The following is a 19897-nucleotide window of genomic DNA, read 5'->3' as shown; positions in this document are numbered from 1 at the left end:
AACAATTGGATTCAGACATTAAGGAAAATGTAATATTTTGCCCATTTCCAAGTAGCAGTGGTGGAAAGTAACTAAGTACTGTACTTAAGTACAATTCAGAGGTACTTTACTTGAGTATTTCCATTTTCTGCTGCTTTATACTTCTACTACATCTCAGTGGGAATAATTGTACTTTTCACTCCACTACATTTGTTTGAAAACTTTAGTTACTTTGCAGATTCAGATAATAACACAGAATGTAATCTGCAAATTAATTATGATGTATTACTATAATAATAATTAATATAAAACTGTATTGATCCCCGGTGGAAATTCACAAGCTGTATATATAGTAAAAAATAATACGATCCAGTTTTACAAGCTGCAACATTAAAGTAATGTTCACATTAATGCATCAATAATTATTATTCAGTATATTATTCTGATGTAGGACATTCTGTGTAATGACTACTTTTACATTTTGTACTGTAAGTATATTTTGATGCTGATACTTTTGTACTTTTACTTAAGTTAGGTTTTGAATGAAGGACTTTTACTTGAGTGTTTTTACACTGTAGTATTACTACTTTTACATAAGTAAAATATCTGAGTACTTCTTCCACCACTGCCAAGTGGGGCAGCAACTAACCATTATTTACATTTTTTAATAATCTGTCAGTTATTTTCACTTTGGTCTATAAAGTGTTCGAAAAATGTGGAAAAGGTGACCAATAGTCCAAAACACAAATATAGTCAGTTTACTATCAAATAAGGCAACAAAATGCAGCAAATCTTCACAACAGGCCCTTTTCACAGCAGCCAGTTTGTGATGTCATCGCTGGGTAAACACAGGTGTAATTAATAATATTAATTATGGCCCTGTTCCATTTAGGTTGGCCAGGGCCCTGCTATCGTGCACAAAGAGTATATAGAAGCAAACAGACCAAACTGTGGTGTTTTGACTGACAATGCTTATTTTTATTTTTATTTTATTGTTCAACACAGGCCATTTCGGTATAATATGACAATGGATTAAAAATTATTTTGTTTTACTTTTCTTACGGCATTTTTTAGGCGGACGTTTTACTGTCGTCCGGTGGTCACTTTCAGTCCAAAATGGTGGAAGCGTAGCTCTGCTGCTGGGCGCTGATGTTGCAGTGGAACAATCAATTGACTTTCACTTCGTCATACTTAGCAATTTGTTGTAAATGCTGGCTCACTGGAATGGCTGTGACACACTAAATGGAATGGGAGCATCATTAATTTGGTCAATTACACCTGTGTTTACCTGCAATGACATGTCAAAAGGGCCTATTGAGAGGCTGGAAACAGAGAATGTTCAGCCTTTTTTAGCTTGAAAAGACGTGATTGATTAATTAGTAAATTATCAATATAATTGCAGATAATTGTTAATTAGTTTTCTGTCATCTGACAAATTATTTCAGCTCTAATTCCAAGATATTCCAGCCAAGTGCTTAGACTTTATGTATAGACAAAATTTAAAATGTGTAAATTCATCTTTATGTCAGTTATTAGTGATCATTTATGATCCTGTAGATAACACAAGTTATTTTTCATACTATACACAGAAAAGAGACAAAGCGTAGCATTCTTGAAATACAATGAGAATTTATTCAAACGGTGCAAAAAAAATTAATAATTATAATAATAATAATAATAATAATAATAATAATAATAACCTAACATAAAATCTGATGTTCTTTCTATCCAGATTGCACTGTCACACAGCCTTAGGGCTCTCCTCTCAAAAAAAAAGAAAAAAGAAAAACATTAAAACGATAAAAAATTAAACAGATCAAAATACCAGGACAACTGAAATCAAGTTCAAATAATGCACAAATTTGGTAAAATGGATCGCCATTTACATGCAACAGTTCCAGTCCCATGCAACTCAAAGTATTCCATGTTAATGTCACTGATGATGAATATTCTGTTCACACAGAAAATACAGTGTTGTACAATATATATAAAAATATATCGGGTCAGTTGTGTCGCAAAAACTAATTCTGAGCCATTTTCTCTTCTGGTTTGGAGGAAACGAGCTGAGTCGACAAGAACGCCGCTGTCATGTTTTAGCATAGCACGAATCGGTGGCTTGTAGAAAAAAAGTAAACAAAATGTACAAATAAAAAAAAAAGCAACAAACAAATAAAAGCCAGACTGCTAGACAATTAGCCATGTGAGAAAGAACATCCTAAAATGTCGCAACTAAACATTCCACAAGGAAACCTATTAAAAAATCTCACTATAAATATATATATTCTCAAATGGTGTCTTGTTAGGTCAGCGTTGAGGAAATTAGTTTGCAATGAGAGAGCCTCGAGTATTGAGAGGCTCGTCCGGGAGTCGCCTTCGACAGCCAAAATGTCACCTTCTGGCAAACACCAAATCCAGGCTCTTACAAGCTTCTCATCCACACCCGTTCCAGTCTCCAACAATATACATTCTTACCCTTTTAAAAACACTGTAAAACTTTGGGCTTACAAAAATAACTTGGAACATATTTATACAACCTCTCATTGTTTGTTTCTTTTTCTTAAATACAAAAAAGTCTGATGTCTAACATGTTTTCTGAGGCATCCGTTTCATTGCAAAAAAAATAAAATAAAATGGTTTTGTGAGCTAATTATTACTTTGGAGGGAGAGAGAAAGAGAGTATGCACACATACACATCTTTAAAAACAGGCATCAACCTTCCCACAGTGAGGGAACACTTGATGGGTCTCGTCTGAATTAAAATGCTAGTGCACGGACACATGTCAACACACATAAACACAGCAAATGCACGTGGGTTCTTTTGGGAAATAGCATGAGTTAAGTGTTTTATTGTCATTAAAACTCTAGTGTTACTTTAAATGCACAGCAAATAAACTCCCTTCTTCCTTGACCAGCTCAAGCAACATAGGAAATAGTGTTATGTAGTGTTAAAATTAGCACTACTGAAAATTATTCCCCAATATTTTGGTTATGTTTTTGTTTGTAGTTTGAGTGTAAGTGGTGAAGGGTAAGCTCCGAACACTGAGTAAAAAGAAGAATAAAACAAGAGTGCCCTCAACTGGGCAAGGCAGTGAATTGCATACTAAATTGTGCTTTTCTAGACTTAATGCCAAAGAACAGATTCAATCAACAAGAGTAGAGCAACACTAGAGAGTCACACTACCTCGAAAGAAAGTCCTCACCATGGCTTATTATAGGGGGAATAAGAACAAGTATTTAAGTAGTCATTTTGACATTAGTACAACTAAAACAGCCTTAAATTTGAAATGATAAGGAAGACTCAAACAGAACATCAGCCGGTATCAACTAGTTGATATGCCTAACTGAAAGGAATAATGGCATCATCTCAATAGCTTCAACACCATTTAAAAAATTAATTTGTTCAATTTTGGGGCAGTAGTAGTAGAGACCGCAGGCCACGACGCAAGCGGCGGATACTTGATGTTCGTCTTGCACAAACAGGATTGTGATGCCACGAGGACAAACGCTGAAAAAAGGCAACTAGGAAACTGAGTTAGATGGTGACGCTGGCACCAAAAATACTGTAGCTCTACAGTAACTGAATGCTTTCGAGGAACCCTTCTGGCCTGTGTTTCCCGTGAACAGAGGTGGCAGTGTCTGCAGAGATGAACAAAGGACAACAGTCAGGCCACTTCAAAAACAGTAAAAAGTTTTGTATCTATGGACATCAGGAAAGTGCTTGAATTTGTGCAAAAAAGAGAATACGCAACTGGAATTGGCGGGACGAATGCCAGAAATGAAGAAACGGACTTCAGTAGAACGTCAGAATTTGCAGTTTGGGCGACCAAACCAATAAGCATTAAGATTATTAGTTAACGGCACGCTGAATGTAGGACCTTCTGTGTGATTATGAGATTGTATGAAACATGTTTCGCATTTCAGACCGCATGTCGTTTCAAAACAGAGTTTCAGACTCGTAACTTGTTACCTGAATGTGTCAATACAATGTTATTGGGTATCAACATCTAACAAAAGTGCATGCGTCCCTTTGCATCATGCAAACAGAAAATGGAGACAATTGTCACAACTGCAGACATCGTCACTGCTTTATGTCACTTATTTAAAGAGGACCTATTATGCTCATTCTCAGGTTCATACTTGTATTTTGAGTTTCTACTAGAACATGTTTACATGCTTTAATGTTCAAAAAGGCGCTTTACTTTTCTCATACCGGCTGTGCTGCAGCACCTCTTTTCAGAGAGAGATTTGTTTGAGGGCGTGCCAAACTAGCCGCTAGGCAAGTATTCTGCAAATGTGTTACTTGGTGACTTCACCATGTTACGGAAGAAAAGGCGCGAGGCGTTTCAGGCATTTCAGGAGCAGTGTTTCAGTGGGGGAGAGTAACTCTGAGTAACTGGACTTTGGGCTTTGTAACATTGCAGAACTTTTACATGCACAGAAACTGTTTAACACACTAAAGGAAAGAGAAAAAGCACAAATGCATAATAGGTCCCCTTTAATTACAAACCGGTTAATTTTCTTTTTGTCTGAAATCCAAAAGTATGTTTCATTTCAATAATTCAACTTTGCAGCATGTTACGCATGCGACAGGTGTCTCCAAAAACCGTTGTGCTGGATGTGACATTTTGACTTTGTAGTGTGTAGTATTGCATGCCGCTGTCGGCCACAATAATCAAATGCCTCAATGCCAACCATTATTACAGAACGAGGAAGACCCAACTAAGAAACATTGCAACAAACGTGTGAAATACTCAAGACCAGGCTCTGGGAACAGTGTCTTACCGTAGTGCTATGTAATGTATGTCGTCTTTGTTCAACAATGCCTGCTTGCATTTCATCTTCAAAGGGTTGACATCTTTATAATCCAATTTATAAATATACGAGTAGTGTTTTGCCGAAAGGATAAACAGTGCAGAGCAGTTGTCCTTAATGCGTGGACATTTATGTGTTTGCATTCAGGAACATTAGCACCACAGCAGCCCACAGAACGTTTATTCATTAGCATTGCACGGTAGTTTCAATTTGCATTATGCAAATGGTGACCGACGAAAAAAGCAATTCGACGAGGATTAGTTCCGCTGTTTCCCGAGGTACATATGACGCAAGCATCTAGTAACAGTAGTGTAAAATCTGTATAACACCGAAATCACCCCGAACCGGATGTGACTTCAAAATGCTCAGACATCCCTTAATTAACCAATCCGAACATTATCACAGACCACAAATGGAGCGGAGACACTCGTGCCTTCTCTTGTTTGTGCTTGCATCTCTGTGTATGCAGTATAGTAGTGTAGAGTCTGACTTAGTGTAGATGTGTGCATGTACTGTATATGTGTGTTGATGAGTGTTATGTACGGTGCCTGCCATATACATTCTCTCCACTAGGAGGAGACAGTAGCAAGGCGTTAAACTGATAAAAGGAGGAGAGCCTGCAGCTCACACACACAAACACACACACACACACACTCATACACAACGCCTGCATAAGAGCCACAGCAAAATGTAACAGAAGTGCAGTTAGTTAATTCTATGGTCTAACATGTGACCCCAGCAGCCAGAAACCACCCTGTTTATTCTGTAGGCGTGTTGTCGACTCTCTGCCACTCGCTGAGGTCGTCTATTCCAACAGGAAGTGACACAGCTAAATAAGGGAGGGAGCTGGTTGAGCCTTTCTCTCGTCCCTTCAGAGGCTGAGCCGCCCCAGCCGGTATTTCATTTTTTTTCTAACTGAAAAAGGCCACTCATCAAATTCAAGCCATAGCAAGGTCCGTTCAGAACCTGTGGATGGCTGGTTCGGGCTCCCTCTTCTTCAGCTCTTCCCGGTAGCAGTAGGAGCAGTAGTTGCCCGTCTCGGGGTGTCCGTAGTAGGTGCAGCTGGGTGTCCGACAGCGGCTGGACTGCAGGCCGGCCAAACCGCCGGCGCTGCCCAGTGAGTAGTGTCTGACTGGGGGTTGCCCACTCCGAGAGTCTAAGTTGGAACGCATGTCCCGGAAGCCGTTGGTGTAATTCCCACCGGCGGGTTCGGCCCCGGGGTAGTCCGGTGGGTCGAACTCGGGGGGATACGAGGGCGCGAGGCGAGAGGGACTCAGGGAGGCGGGACCTTGTGAGTTATTGTACTGGGGATGGGAGGGACCCTGCGCTGCCGGGCAGTGCCGGGGAAGAGTGGCGTAAGAGGGGAGGCCGGGGTAGGAGGTAGCCGGGGAGCCGCCGGCGAGCTGGCGCCGAGTATCCATGTAGCCGTGCATATGAAGGTGCTGGGTGAGGGGTGCTGCAGCAGGAGTCTGGTCTATGAAGGAGGGCCGGGGGATGGGCACGACGCCAGAGTACATAGAGGGGCTCAACGGAGAGGGCTTGAGTTGGTTGAAGGAAGGTGACGAGTTCTCCGACAGCTCCTCTTTGGCCTCATAAGGCCGGTAGGTCAAATCTGTACCAACGACCGTCTCCTTCTTAGGTGGCTGGATGCCATTGGTGACGCCTTTCCTTTCCGCATCACGCCGCTGTTGTTCTTGCTCGGCCCGAAAGCGCTCCTCTGCGTCGGCAAGGTACCGCTGGATCATCTCCTCCTGGAAGGGCTGCCGGTTGCTGGTAGTGAGAAGGCTGGCGAAGATTAATTTCCTCTCACCTTGCATGGCCGCTCGCAGGATGCCCATGCTGACCTTGACATCAGCGCTGTACTTGTAGTTATCGCTCTCCGTACTGCTCCCGCCGCTGCTGCTCATACTGCTTCCTGTTCCGTTGAGACGCTCGCTACCTGAGGAGGGGGAGCCTTTCCCAGAATCCTCTGAGGCGTGGGCTGAAGGCGAGCTGTCCTTGCTGCCCTTCCTCCCCCTAAACGAGCCCTTCTTCTTCTCCACGCCCTCCTTCATGGCACCTCCTGCTGCAGCGTTCTTCCCCGTCATCAGTCCGCCCACGTTCTTCTTCAGCTTGCTGCCCAGGCTTTTGCCAAAACTGCCAAGCTTATTGGCCACAGAGTCTGCCCTCTTCTTGTCTTTATCCTTGTCCTTCTCCTTCTTGGTTTTGTCCTTCCCCGCTGTTCCCGTCCCCGCCGCTGCCGATCCACTGCTGGAGGAACTAGATGAGGAAGAGGAGCTGTTCTTGGCCAAGGTCCCGCCTCCATTGACCGTTGATCCTGTCGTTGTGTCTCCGTTGCCATTGGAGCTGCTGCTGACTGACTCCTTATCTGACTCTCCTGAGTCAGGAGGCGTTCGGGCGTCCTCTCCTGCCGATGCTGTAGGAGACTCGGGCTGGGCCAGAGGGGCTTGCTGCAAGGAAACAAAGCAGAAACACAAGCTAGTGGAAAAATACTGTAGGAAAATGTACATCAGGCCACAATCAGCTGACCAAATAACAATGGAAACACGCAAATTTGTTTTAACACCACTAATTTCTTTAACGCAATTTGCAATTTTATGGTTGTAAAAAGCTAGAGTGAAGATACTGGCATTATATGAAACTAGAAAACCTAAGGAATTGGTACCATATTATATTGGTGTCATACTAGCTTGTCAGGAAGGAGGCTAAATAACGCTCCAAACTTACGTTAAATTTTGACAAGGAAAAACTGTCATGGCCATTTTCAAAGGGGTACCTTGACCTCTGACCTCAAGATATGTGAATGTAAATGGGTTCTATGGGTACCCACGAGTCTCCCCTTTACAGACATGCCCACTTTATGATAATCACATGCAGTTTGGGGCAAGTCATAGTCAAGTCAGCACACTGACACACTGACAGCTGTTGTTGCCTGTTGGGCTGCAGTTTGCCATGTTATGATTTGAGCATATTGTTTTATGCTAAATGCAGTACCTGTGAGGGTTTCTGGACAATATCTGTCATTGTTAATTGATTTCCAATAATAAATATATACATTTACATAAAACAAGCATATTTGCTCACTTTAATGTTGATAAGAGTATTAAATACTTGACAAATCTCCCTTTAAGCTACATTTTGAACAGATAAAAAATGTGTGATTAATCGTGATTAATCATGGATAATCATACGATTAATCCTGACTCAATATTTGAATCAATTGAGAGCCCTAAAAAAATGCAATATTCATAAGCAATGGAAAAAAATGAAAGTCATATTCTAACAGTGCAGGCCCATGCCCCTCAGGTATGGGGGGGTGGGGTGGAGAGAGGATGCAAAAAGAGTGATTCATAGAGCTGTTTTTTTTGCAGACCAATGCAAAAAACAAATGACTCAGTTTCCAAATGGCTTTTCATATCTACAAACATGTTAAGGAAGCCCTAAAATAAACAATGCTGTATTTGGAAAAGGCATGACCTAAATGATGACGCACTATTCCGATCTTCTGATCTCAAACAAGAAGCCGTTACAGAACGTCCCATCTTTCAGCAATAATATCCGCCACACGGCCATCCCTCCGGTAGCATTTCTAATCAGAACGATCCCCTTCAATCATAGTTTAATACAGGGTTTCCTGTTTCCTGCCACCAGTCCCTGTAGCGTAACCATGAAACTGCTATTAGCTTGTCCTTTTTAAGCTGGCTGATGTTAGCATGTGGCGCACAAGAGGAGCTTTGTCACAGTGTTTGCATGGCGTGACTTTATGACCTGAATGGCCACAGTGTAGTTTGTTTCCACATACGTTTTGTACAGCAGTCAGGGGGAGCTGACAGCTGGTCTGATGGAAAAGGGGAAACAAATATTGCCCTTGTTATAATGAGTGTGGGAAATTAACACTAACCACAAGCGGCTACCAACCATGTTGGCATCTGCCTGATAATTAGATTACGGTTTTTACTCCAAAACTCAATTTGACTGGTAAAATACTGAATGAGTCTGTGCAGATCTCGACCAGCCTTCATGGTTAGTTAAAAAACAATAACATCTTCTTTTTTATAACGTTATGGTGAATCCTGTTGTCTGAGCTGGCTTCATAAACCTCCCTGCTGTAGAGCAGCAAACATGACTCAGGATGGATGTGTGGGCTTTCATCTTTACCTCACAGGGCAGGGGCAGCCAGGTGACTGTCATGTAGCTGTGTAACATCTGGAGCTTGGCCTCCAAAGAAAGAGCCACACTGGGAGAAAGAGGGAGAGAGATAAACATGTCAAAGCTCAGTGAGAGGAGGCCGACAGAGCTCCAGTATCATACTCATGGAAATGTAATTAATGCTGATGTTCAGGAAGTTGATGATGTTATTTATAATGTTCTTGCTGTTAGACAGAAAATGCAGAGGTAGCCAGCAAGAGGAACATACAAATTCAAGAAATCAATGTGTGGTAATATTGTATCGATACACGGACGTCAGGTATCGATCTTCTATTATATAAACTATTAACCTCTTAACAATCCGATGGTCCGCCGGCGGCCCCGACTGCTATTCTGTCTTCCAGAGGTTGTAGCAGGTTTTTAAAACTAGCTATTGAAGATACTGGTATCATATAAGATTAGAAAAAACCTAATGAATCAAGTGGTACCAACCATGTCATGTTAGCTTGTCGGAAAGAACGCTAAATAACACTCCAAAATTACGCTAAATTTTGTTGAGGAAGGGGTTCTCTTGACCCCTGACCTCAAGACGAATTGTGTGTAAGAAAACTATGAGATGAACAGAGTGAAAACTAGGGATGCATCGATACCGGATCGGATATCGGTGACAATGGGGCCGATCTATTAAATTCAATTCTATGTTTATTTACTTAATACATTTAATTCCTGTTTAAGTTTTGATCAAATTTGTTGCCGCATTAAAAAGGTTTACACCAGAATTGTAATTCCTGTTAATTTTGTCGCCGGTGTACGATTTATTATTTTAATAATAAATAACAATTCAGTAAATTTGTATCTATGTATTTATGTGTTCCATTTAGTATTACAAAGTTAAGATGAGAATGTTTAAGTCAAGCCTGATTTTGCCTTACACAAAATCTATATCTTATTAGATGAAACAGATGTTGACAAACTGCATAATTTGCAGTTGAAATTTTTTTATAAATCGCAATATATCTTATCGCAAAATGTTTAAAATCACAATATGATTGTCTCGTGACTTATAATATTGTATCGTGGGGCCTTGCTACAGTGCAGCCTTACAACGAGGCATATGAACAGAAGTTTATTCAGTTATAAATAAACTAAGCTGTTCCCTGGGATAATGATAAAGGTAACTTGATATACCATAACAGTCTCGGTCCTCTTCTTTAATGTAGACCGATAATAAAACTGAATGATGATTTGTGTGCTGCTGCTTAACATCGAGTGGTAATTTGGCTCTGAGTGGTACAGGAAATAGCAAAAACACTAAAAGCATCTTGCTGTTGTGCATTCTTGTTCAGCACTAGCCTTTTAATTCACAGACCTTTTCTAAACAATATTAACAGCCACTTGTGTAATATCATCTCTGTCCTCCACTTCATCTGAATAAGACATCCACGGTGTCATCCACTGACGTAAACAAGGTGGAAGGTTTATTTTTACCGAGCTGCTATTTTGGCTCTCCTTCCCCTGGTCCATTCATAGAAGGTATTTAGAGCTAATCTTATTGTCACTGGCACTGAGTGTCGCTAATCTGGAGTCAGGGGTCAATCCCTACACACTGACACTCGGTACTAAAGGGACAGCTGTCTATCACTTGCACCTCTGATAAATCCATGTGTAAAAGGCACCGTATGAATACATTTGACCTGAGGAACATAAGTGGATGTAAAAAGAGTTGCGTTTAGAAGGAGACCATACCTTGCCAGCATCACGTTGTCTGTGTCATCCTTGCCCCACTCCCAATCTTTCCCAGGGTCCACCGCGAAGTGCAGAGGCAGCATTTTGTGCTCTGAGTCAGTGAGAGGGATCACAACTGCTGGGAGAGATGGGGAGGAAAAAAGTATTCTTAGAAAAAAAGATAAAAGGTTTTAATCCAGCACTCTGGATTGTCTGCAGACAGAAATACTTCTGAGTGCGATCAATTCTTTCACTTTCTATTTTAACATTTAGTCTGCGGCGGCTGACCAATATTGCCTTTGGATGGTCCAACGCGATATTTTTAGATTGGTAGACAATTCAATGTCCGGGCAATGTCTTGAATTTCAAGGATAAACTTGTAATTTGTGCACAGTTCATTCAGTGTTTCTCCAAAATTACACGCATTTAAAAGGTGAAAAACATAAAAGAAACAGCATTTAGACTGACGAAGTATCTGGAGCATCACAAGAAAGTACGATTTTTAACTACAAATCTGTGAATTTAACGGTCGAACTTTCGTTGAAATGTCATTCAACTTCAACACAGGAAGGTGGTCATTTGCTTCCTCGGTGTGGAGCCAGGGAGATCACCGGATATACTCAAAAGCCCATCGGCCATTAGTCACTATTCTTAAATAAACCACAAAGGTCAATATTAAAAAAAGACTGACCCATGAAGCTGTAAAGTAGGTCCTAGTGTGATGTACTGTCAGAAAACTCTGCCTTGCATACTTCACTAAATGAAAATGATTTGAGGGCTTTTATTTTTCAGCCTGATTGATGATTTAAAATGTCAACTGCTTACTCTGAGGCTCAATCAATATTCAGATGATAATAAAGATGAATGATGCAGATCGTTACCTTGCTCTTTGGAGCTGTCTCTCTGCTCCATGGAGACCAGGGCAGAAAAGTGCGCCTGGTCGTATGCCAGGACCAGGGGCGAGCGATGGCACTTGGCAGCTGGCACTTCCAGCGGTAGGTAGATGCCTCCGAACGGGATGGGAGCAAAGGCTAGGGAAGAGTAACAAGGGCGTTAAACATCTGGAAAGAACGACGACCTCAGCACTGTGTCCCGTCGATACACCACACTGGGAGGATTTGAGCCAAAAATTAAAAAAATTACCGTTCACCTTTATCAAAAAAGCAAAGCAGCATTTCACTTGTTGGAGGTTAATTTATATATACTTCCAATTTTCAGCCAATTAGTGGTGCATTAATTCCACAACAAGACTCTGATATCTGTAAATCAACACTGTGTCTCAACAGTGCAAAGCAAATTATCAGCCACTATTATTATTAAACTATTAAGGCTGTTGCTTCAGCTCCAGCTGCTTAAACATTATGTGTGTATGCACATTTGATTTATGTGACAGAAATGGATCACACAGTTGTTCATATTGTTTGTTTTGAGATACCAGATGGGTGGGGTTTACTTCATTAGGACAAGTCATGCAGCTCATCAGCCACTAACAATGTAGTCAAAAATTGTTTCTATCAAATTCTTCCCAGTAATTTTCTGCCAAGTTTTAGTATAAGTTCTGTATATGACAAACCTAATTTATCTGAGATACAAAAAGAACGAGTTATATGATGAAATTATTATGAAATACAGAACATAATAGATTAGCAATGCAAGGCTTCAGGCGTATTTACCCTCCCCTCCAGAGTCCCTCAGCATGGTGTCGGCCACCACCACTATTGGTCTCCTGAGGACGTGGGCCAAGACAAAAACGTGAAACTCCTCTAAACTTTCGTACACCGGTTCATCTGAGGACTCCGTCCTGAAGACAACAACAACAACACAACCTTTGGTTAACAGAAACAATTATTCATACTGTTGCAAAACCAGAGATCAAAGTTTGGATGGATTCCTTATGACTAATAATAACAAACAAATGTGAATTGTAGACTTTTTGGTGGGCCACAATTCATAAACATATAAAAGGAGAAACCACATTAAAGGGATAGTTTGGGTGTTTTGAAGTGGGGTTTGTATGAGGTACTTATCTATAGTCAGTTCACATTCAAAATACACCGTACACTTAAACTGATATTGATTTTTTTTCAGGTGAGCCTTTCTTTTAGGTGTCTAAAATATGTTTTGCTGCTGCCCCCGTCCACAGCAGTACATCACTTTGCTTCCGTGCGGTATATCCTGTCTGTTTCTCCAAAGTGGGGGTGTGCCGACCATCCTCTACTGTAGGTATATACACTGACTGTGGATAAGTACCTCAAACAACCCCACTTGAAAACACCCAAACTATCCCTTTAAAACTAAGAGTTTGTATTGCAGAGCTTTGTCTGTATATCTAACCCCTTTGAACTTGTGCTTGTTACAATAAATAGCAGATTGAGTAAAATGAGGTCCAGCCACTCAGTTCTGACTGTGAGCGTTCAGCTGTTTGTTCATGAATAAAAACATGAGTGTGACTAAGTGTGCGTTGGGTTAACACAGTCCCTGCATTGTCCGAGCCGGACCTTACCCGTTGGTGCCGTTGGTGCTGTAGTGTATTCTCGGCTCACTGGAGGCGAGCTTCAACAGTTCATTCCACTCTTTCTGCCACTCCTCCTCTGTGTACACCAGACCGGACTGAGGAGAAAGGAAGGACACACACACACACACGCATTTGCCATTTAGAGAGGGAGTGTCAAATGTCACAAAAGCATGCACTGACGTTATGGCGTCTTACCACAAGGTTACATACTGACAACTGAGGAAAGAAATTTAACTAGCCTCTTTACAACAGTGGTGACAGAATCCTCACCAATATCATGTTTTAACCTCCATATATGGACAGAAGGAAACCGCTCTTTAATATGCTTTTTCCCTCAGAATCAATGACCCTATTCACCTACACAGTACATTCACACAAAGAAGGCATCCCAGTGCAGCCTTAGTCCTCTACCGCTGGCCACTGTGCAACTCCTCTAGAGCAATTTTTGGGTTGAAGTGATTTACTTCAGGACACCTCTGTGGTAGCTGTCGAAGAATGGCTGAACATTAGGCAGTCATTCGTGTGGCATCTCATCTGTGGGTGTCTGCACGCTGTCTGCAGCCACTTTGGACAACATACTCAGTGTGCTGCTACGCTTGCTTTCACGGGGAGGAGAGTCAGTGTGTTCTGTATAAGATCCTCTTTCTGCCTTTGTAGAGTGTTGAAGTAAAGTGCAGTGCATACACAACTCAAACAGTCCCTTTCTGGGGGTTTTGATATAGAGTATGAATAGGTGGAGATACCAGTACTTACAGATAATATAGTTAAACACTAAGGTAATGATAAAACAATCTTAAAACCACTGTTTGTATTTGATAAGGTCATTAGCATGAGAAATAAGAAAAATCAACAGTGAACGAACTGGTGTTACCCTCCTAAGAGGAGGACGTTGTTGACAAAGAGAAGGAAATCCGTGTTGACTATATGGAAGTGGTTTTGATATTTTAATCCTGCCAAGTGCAAACTTTGAAATGATTTGTTGTTACAACAGTTGTAGTACCTATACACACACATACACACTCGGTAGCCACTTTATTAGGTACACCTGTATAATCTAATGCAGTCCAATACAACTGTTCTGCCATAAAGCCCACTTTTATAAAGCCCATAATGTTCTTTTCTGTTTGTTGTTTCCTCAAAGAGGTGTTAAAGGGTAACTTTGGTATTACACAGCTGACACCCTGCTAAACTAAACTAAATGTGCGGTGGAGACTTTTTCAGGGAAAGTGGCTGCATGTCTGCAACACTACACGCAGCATCGTAGCTGCTAAGTTAACGCTCCCGGACGGGTGATCTGGGGACTCCCGTCAACGAATATCTGTTGTGCTCCTGCAGCTGATACGAGGCACAAATCTTGTCGGTTAACGGTTAATAATCGGTTAACGAGGGTCGATTATCGGCTAAGAACATTTTTCAAAATGAGCATCCCTATTCAGAACGGAACAAAGGTTACAGCAAGCCAATGTTGTCCTGTCTGTCTCTGGTGTTGTTTCATGTTGCAACTGTGTTTTGAAAGAGCTGAGACTGCATTGAACACAGAAAACTAATAAACAATGGTGAGCTGTGTGCATTTTGGCATTTCAAATGTTCTTTTGCAGACGTGCGAGCAGCTGCAGGCAGACATGCTGGTACAGGAAGCATGTGATGGATTTTACTTGTCCATTGTCCTTGTATATTTTTCCCAATTTGGTCAAATGAGTCAAACAAGCAACATGGTGAAGTTCACAAGCTTCTCCGTGCTTTAGACTACAACTCCCATCATACAGTCATCACAGAGTTACAAAATTGGCCTAGAGAAATGTGCAGCCTCTATAACAGACCTCTTTGTTCTGCTGGGTCTGCTGCCACCTCCACCTGCGCTTCAGTGCCTCTCTCTCCAGCCCGTGATCCATCAGCGCATACAGAGACTTCCGTAGCATCAGGTCCCGGTCATGAAAACCCCACATACCTGCATTAGAAAACATGTTTAAAAGACACAAATTCTCTCATCTGTAAACTGTAAACCAAAAGCACAGGTTAAGCATGTGAATATTACTTTCACATCTACTATCCGGGAGCACAACGAGGGCTCGAACAACGCCTGCACATTAGTCAGGACATTATTAATTTTCTGTGCTAGGGCTCCTAAGTGGGCCACAAACACTAAGTGAATGTGCTCTGCAATGTTGTAAAATGCAATTAGTGCTTAAACCAACAATGAAGCCCTCTCAATGAATGCTAATGGGGTGTGAACCTGCACAGTACTGGGGTCTTGTTTGAAAGGTCTGTGATACTCACCGAGCGAGGCGGCGTGTAATAGGCAATTTCCATCTCCGCTTGTTGCCAGAGGCAGCAGATTCTGACAGTTTGAAACCACTTTCGTCCACCAGTTCAGTCGCCCTGCGGGCAAATAAGGAAAACTTAAAGGTCCCATATCGTAAAAAAGTGAGATTTTCATGTATTTTTTATTATAAAGCAGGTTTAAGTCCTATATAAATACTGTGAAAGTATCGAAACGCTCAATCCACGGAGAAATACACACAGCCCGTATTCAGAAACTGTGCCTTTGAACAAGCTGTCAGAATTTCTGTGATTTTGTGATGTCACAAATTTACAATATTTAGACCGTTTCACAGTTTTAAACATAAACATCCTAAATGTGTTGGGTTGCATCCGAAAACCCACACTAACATGCTATTTAGTTCACTAAAACGGTATGTGAGATATTTTAGTATGTCCGAAATCTTAGTATGAAACCAATGAGCCAGAAATCTCTACATCAGTAGTACTTATTCAATCATTCATATATCATTCATAGCCTGATTTATAGAATACTTTTCCCTTAAAAACATGGCAAAACTTATGTTTTTATGGCTGTTGATAGGATTTTCTGATTTGTGGAGTGATAAATATGGATGTGTTAAACAATATGATGTGTATAAACAGGATTATGTGCTATGTGCCGAGGTTGAAGCTTTACAGTGATGTGAATCCACTGTAAATATTTCAGTGTAGTAGCTGTGCTCAGTAGCTCTGCATCTATTGAGAAGGCATGCAATGTCATGTAACAAAAAAACAGCTCTTTCTGTTTCCTGCAAATCCTAAAATCTCATATGTGGGTTGGTGTTCAGTTGGGGTGGGAATCACCAGAAGCCCCATGATACGATATTATCACGATACTTAAGTCACGATACGATCTTATTGCGATTTAAAACATTTAGCGATAAGATATATTGCAAAATATTGTTATTAATATTTATTACCTTTTTTCAACTGTAAATTATACAGTTTGTCAACATCTGTTTTATCTAACAAGATACAGTTTTCAACTGTTCATCTCAGAGTTTATATTCACATATCTTGAGGTCAGAGGTCAAGGAACCTCTTTGAAAATGGCCATGTCAGTTTTTTCTCACCAAAAGTTAGCGTAACTTTGGAGCGTTATTTATTTATTCTTCTTCTTATGATACCAGTATCTTCTACGTTTGTGTATCAATACAATATTGCCACGCAAAATATTGCGATACTATGCTGTATCTATGTTCCTCCCCACCCCCAGTGTTCAGTTCTTCTCACCAGCATGCTCCAAGGCCACCATCATCGACTGCTCAATAAGGTCCCTCTCGATGAAGCCACGGAAGTCGTCCCGGTACACGGTGAGGTCTGGTAGTTGGAAAGTGCACAGGGGCGTGTCCAGAAGTGGCTCGGTACTGCTACCTCCAGTGCTTGAGACGTGGGAGCGGGCCAGCGACACGATGGTTGAACTGGCGTGGGAAATGCCCCTCGACAGACGCTTTTCTGTAGCGGCTAAAAGACAACGGCAGAGGATGTGGAGAAAAGGTGGTTTATGAGTATATTTTTTACAAACTATGTTAGCTCTTACTGATAATTGTCTGGGCCTGCTTTTGTGTTCTCCTTTAATGCTTTCTGAGCCCAGCAGTGTAAACTGGTGTACCAAACCATCTCACTTGCTGGTGGCCTCACCTTGCACCACCTCATCTTGGCGGTGGAGTACGGGTCGCCCTACCCTGGCCATCTCCTTTTCGGGTGGCAGATACGTCCTGTCCTCTGCGAATGAATACGTCAGGTTCCCAGCATGCACCTGTCGCAGCTGCTCAAAGTCACTGAGGGCAGCAGTGAAATCCCAGTTCTTGCCTACAGACACAGAGAGAGATATAGGAGCAACATCAGTCTGAGCCACCAAGTCCAGCGTGACAACCTGAATCTTGTTTCCATGTCGAGCAAATGACACATCCTTAATGAGTTTAAATGTTTACCGCAAGTCAATGCAACCGTAAACTGTCTTATCTTATGTAAAGGCCACTGGCACATTCCTTCGCTTGGGTAAATATCAGAATTTGGAGCCCGTCTCGGCTCGCTGGCTTGCTGCTGTTCACTGCATTGCATTACATTTTTAACCCATATTCTTATCTGCAACTTGTGGTGCTGCTAGGCAACAGGAGCCCTGTTGACTCCAGATATACCTTCCTTCTGTTGGTGTATGATAGCGTAATTAACAGTAACAAGCCAGAAGCACTGACTGAGACAGCGGTCAATCTGGCTGCTGCTCAGAACATCACCAGCTGTCAACTTTACACAACCCCCTACACCCCCCTTGTTTTTTCTTAGTTTTATTGTATAAGGGATGGAAGCAGCAAGGTATACATTAAAGAATAAAAACAAGGGATCAAAGTGTAACTTAAACCTGCAGTAGGCTTAATATTTTTGGCGTCGTTGGGCAAAAATTCCATAATAACCTTTCAGCATATTGTAATTCAAGTGTTCTGAGAGAAAACGAAACTTCTGCACCTCCTCATGGCTCTGTTTTCAGGCTTTAAAAAAATCTAGAAATGAGAAAGTTTGCTCCGGTGGGCGGTGCTTGGTGTTTCCTCAACTGATCTCAACATGGCTGCCGGGTCACAAACTTTCTCATTTTACAGCTAAACAGTACACTACAAGATGATTCTGAAAACATTTGATGTATAGCAATGATTAATAAAATTATAAACATGTTTTCAAGACTGGTGGTTTAATGAAATAATCTGCGACTCACCCTCTAGCAGATCTCTGGCCAATCCTGGTTCAGCTCCAGTGGAACGGACAAAGTCGGACAGGACTGCGTCCATATCCACGGTCATGTGATCATGAATTCACCAGGTTGCGGGTTGTATCCGGGCAGAAAAAATAATAAACAAAACCAAAAAAAAAAAAAACACGTACTCCCTGACGGGGCAGCAAGGAGAGGGGTGGGGTGGGAGGCAGTCCTCTGCCTTGTGCTACTCCACCTGCCACACCTGAAAAGAGAAGAAGATCAGATTAAACCTGCAGGTTTAAACTAGGGATGCTCATTTTGAAAAATGTTCTTAACTGATAAATGACCCTTGTTAACCGATTATTAACCGTTAACCGACAAGATTTGTGCCTCGTACCAGCTGCAGGACACAACAGATATTCGTTGACGGGAATCCCCAGTTCACCGTCCGGGAGCGTTAACTTAGCAGCTCCAATGCTGCGTGTAGTGTCGCGGACATGCAGCCACTTTCCCAGTAAAAGTCTCCACTGCACATTTAGTTTAGTTTAGCAGGTTGTCAGCTGTGTGTCTGCCCAGCGTAACTTTAGCGAGAGGCCAACAAACAGTGTGTATTTCGGCTATGTTAGCAGCTCTAGCATTGCCGGAGGCTTCGTGCTCGCCGCCGCACACGCAGTCTGCGTAACTTTAGCGAGTTTCCAACAGACCGTGTATGTGTTGGCTGTGAGTGTGAGGTTGTTGGTGGCGTTCTAGCTGTGAACGTAGGTGTAGCAGTGTGTGTACAGTTTATTTTTTGGTGAATAAATGCTACGAAACTACAACTCCTCCGTTCCGCTCAAGCGAGCCAGAGATTGGAGTCGACTTCCTGTATCCTGCAACTCCGGATCCGCCTCTTAAGGTGGGCTTTTAAGGTGGACCAGCTTTTCTCCTTGAAGTGACGAGCCGCTACTCTGAGCCGCTCAGCTTTTAGGTTAATTATTAACATTTCTTTTAACCGTTTTAACCGATAGCGTTAATCAGTTAAAATGCTTAATGTCGGTTAACGGTTTAAACGGTTAATTATGGACATCCTAAGTATAAACTCATCAGAAGTGAGTTTACAAAAAGAGGAAAGGATCGTTAGAGCTTGAATGCTTACAACCGTGATGAGAGGCACACACATTGATATAATGACCCTGCTGCTCAACACCTTTTCAAATGCAAGCCTGTCGTGACCTGGTTGCTTTTGAACTTGACACCTTTGCAGTAAACCCAAGAAGACAAACAGCTGTGGCACACAAAGTGAACAGGTCTCACAAACTGGTTGCTCAGATTCGCATGACAACATGTGTGGGGTAGCTGCTGTCAGGAGTGTGATGTTTGTCATGTGGGCAACGTTACTGTGTGGTTTCAGTCTTCATCCTGTTTTTGAACACTTTATTTTAAAATGAGCTGTTATGAATTCAGAAACGCTGTCAGGATCCATCACTTAAAGACGTGACCGTTTCAAAACCTGGACTTGAGACCAATGTGCATGATTACCGCCTTCAGATATGACCTGTTGAATATGTAAACAAGACAAGATTTTGTCTCTGCCAGAGAAACAGATCATGAAGGGTCTGAGCAGAAACACTTGAACCATGTGGAAGACAAAGCAAGTGAAGTGTTCAGCAAACAGCCAAGATAAAGTCTGTTGTCACTGTAAAGCCATTGGAGATTAATAATGTCGG

At 41.8% G+C, this 19897-nt stretch overlaps 2 protein-coding genes across 3 annotated transcripts in view; one reads left to right on the top strand and one right to left on the bottom strand.

The window, feature by feature from the left end:
* Nucleotides 1-19897, top strand: part of afp4 (antifreeze protein type IV) — a 69729-nt gene that overhangs the window by 1746 nt on the left and 48086 nt on the right. The gene's annotated exons all lie outside the window — the stretch shown is intronic.
* otud7b (OTU deubiquitinase 7B) overlaps nt 1589-19897 on the bottom strand; it is a 43978-nt gene continuing 25669 nt past the window's right edge. The window contains exons 2-12 of one of the 2 annotated variants that reach the window (XM_074652711.1): nt 18213-18453; nt 17144-17314; nt 16736-16966; nt 15458-15559; nt 15001-15128; nt 13169-13275; nt 12339-12466; nt 11547-11696; nt 10687-10804; nt 8950-9028; nt 1589-7241 (exon numbers count right to left, since the gene is read on the bottom strand). In XM_074652711.1, the coding sequence (XP_074508812.1) occupies nt 5751-7241; nt 8950-9028; nt 10687-10804; nt 11547-11696; nt 12339-12466; nt 13169-13275; nt 15001-15128; nt 15458-15559; nt 16736-16966; nt 17144-17314; nt 18213-18297 (2790 nt within the window). In that variant the 5' untranslated portion in view covers nt 18298-18453 and the 3' untranslated portion in view covers nt 1589-5750. The remainder of the gene's footprint in view (nt 7242-8949; nt 9029-10686; nt 10805-11546; nt 11697-12338; nt 12467-13168; nt 13276-15000; nt 15129-15457; nt 15560-16735; nt 16967-17143; nt 17315-18212; nt 18454-19897) is intronic. The other variant, XM_074652712.1, reaches the window with a different exon arrangement.

The sequence above is a fragment of the Sebastes fasciatus genome, chromosome 12, assembly GCF_043250625.1.
Source record: "Sebastes fasciatus isolate fSebFas1 chromosome 12, fSebFas1.pri, whole genome shotgun sequence".
In the NCBI taxonomy this organism is placed as follows: Eukaryota; Metazoa; Chordata; class Actinopteri; order Perciformes; family Sebastidae; genus Sebastes; species Sebastes fasciatus.
This window is presented reverse-complemented; position numbering and strand designations above follow the sequence as displayed.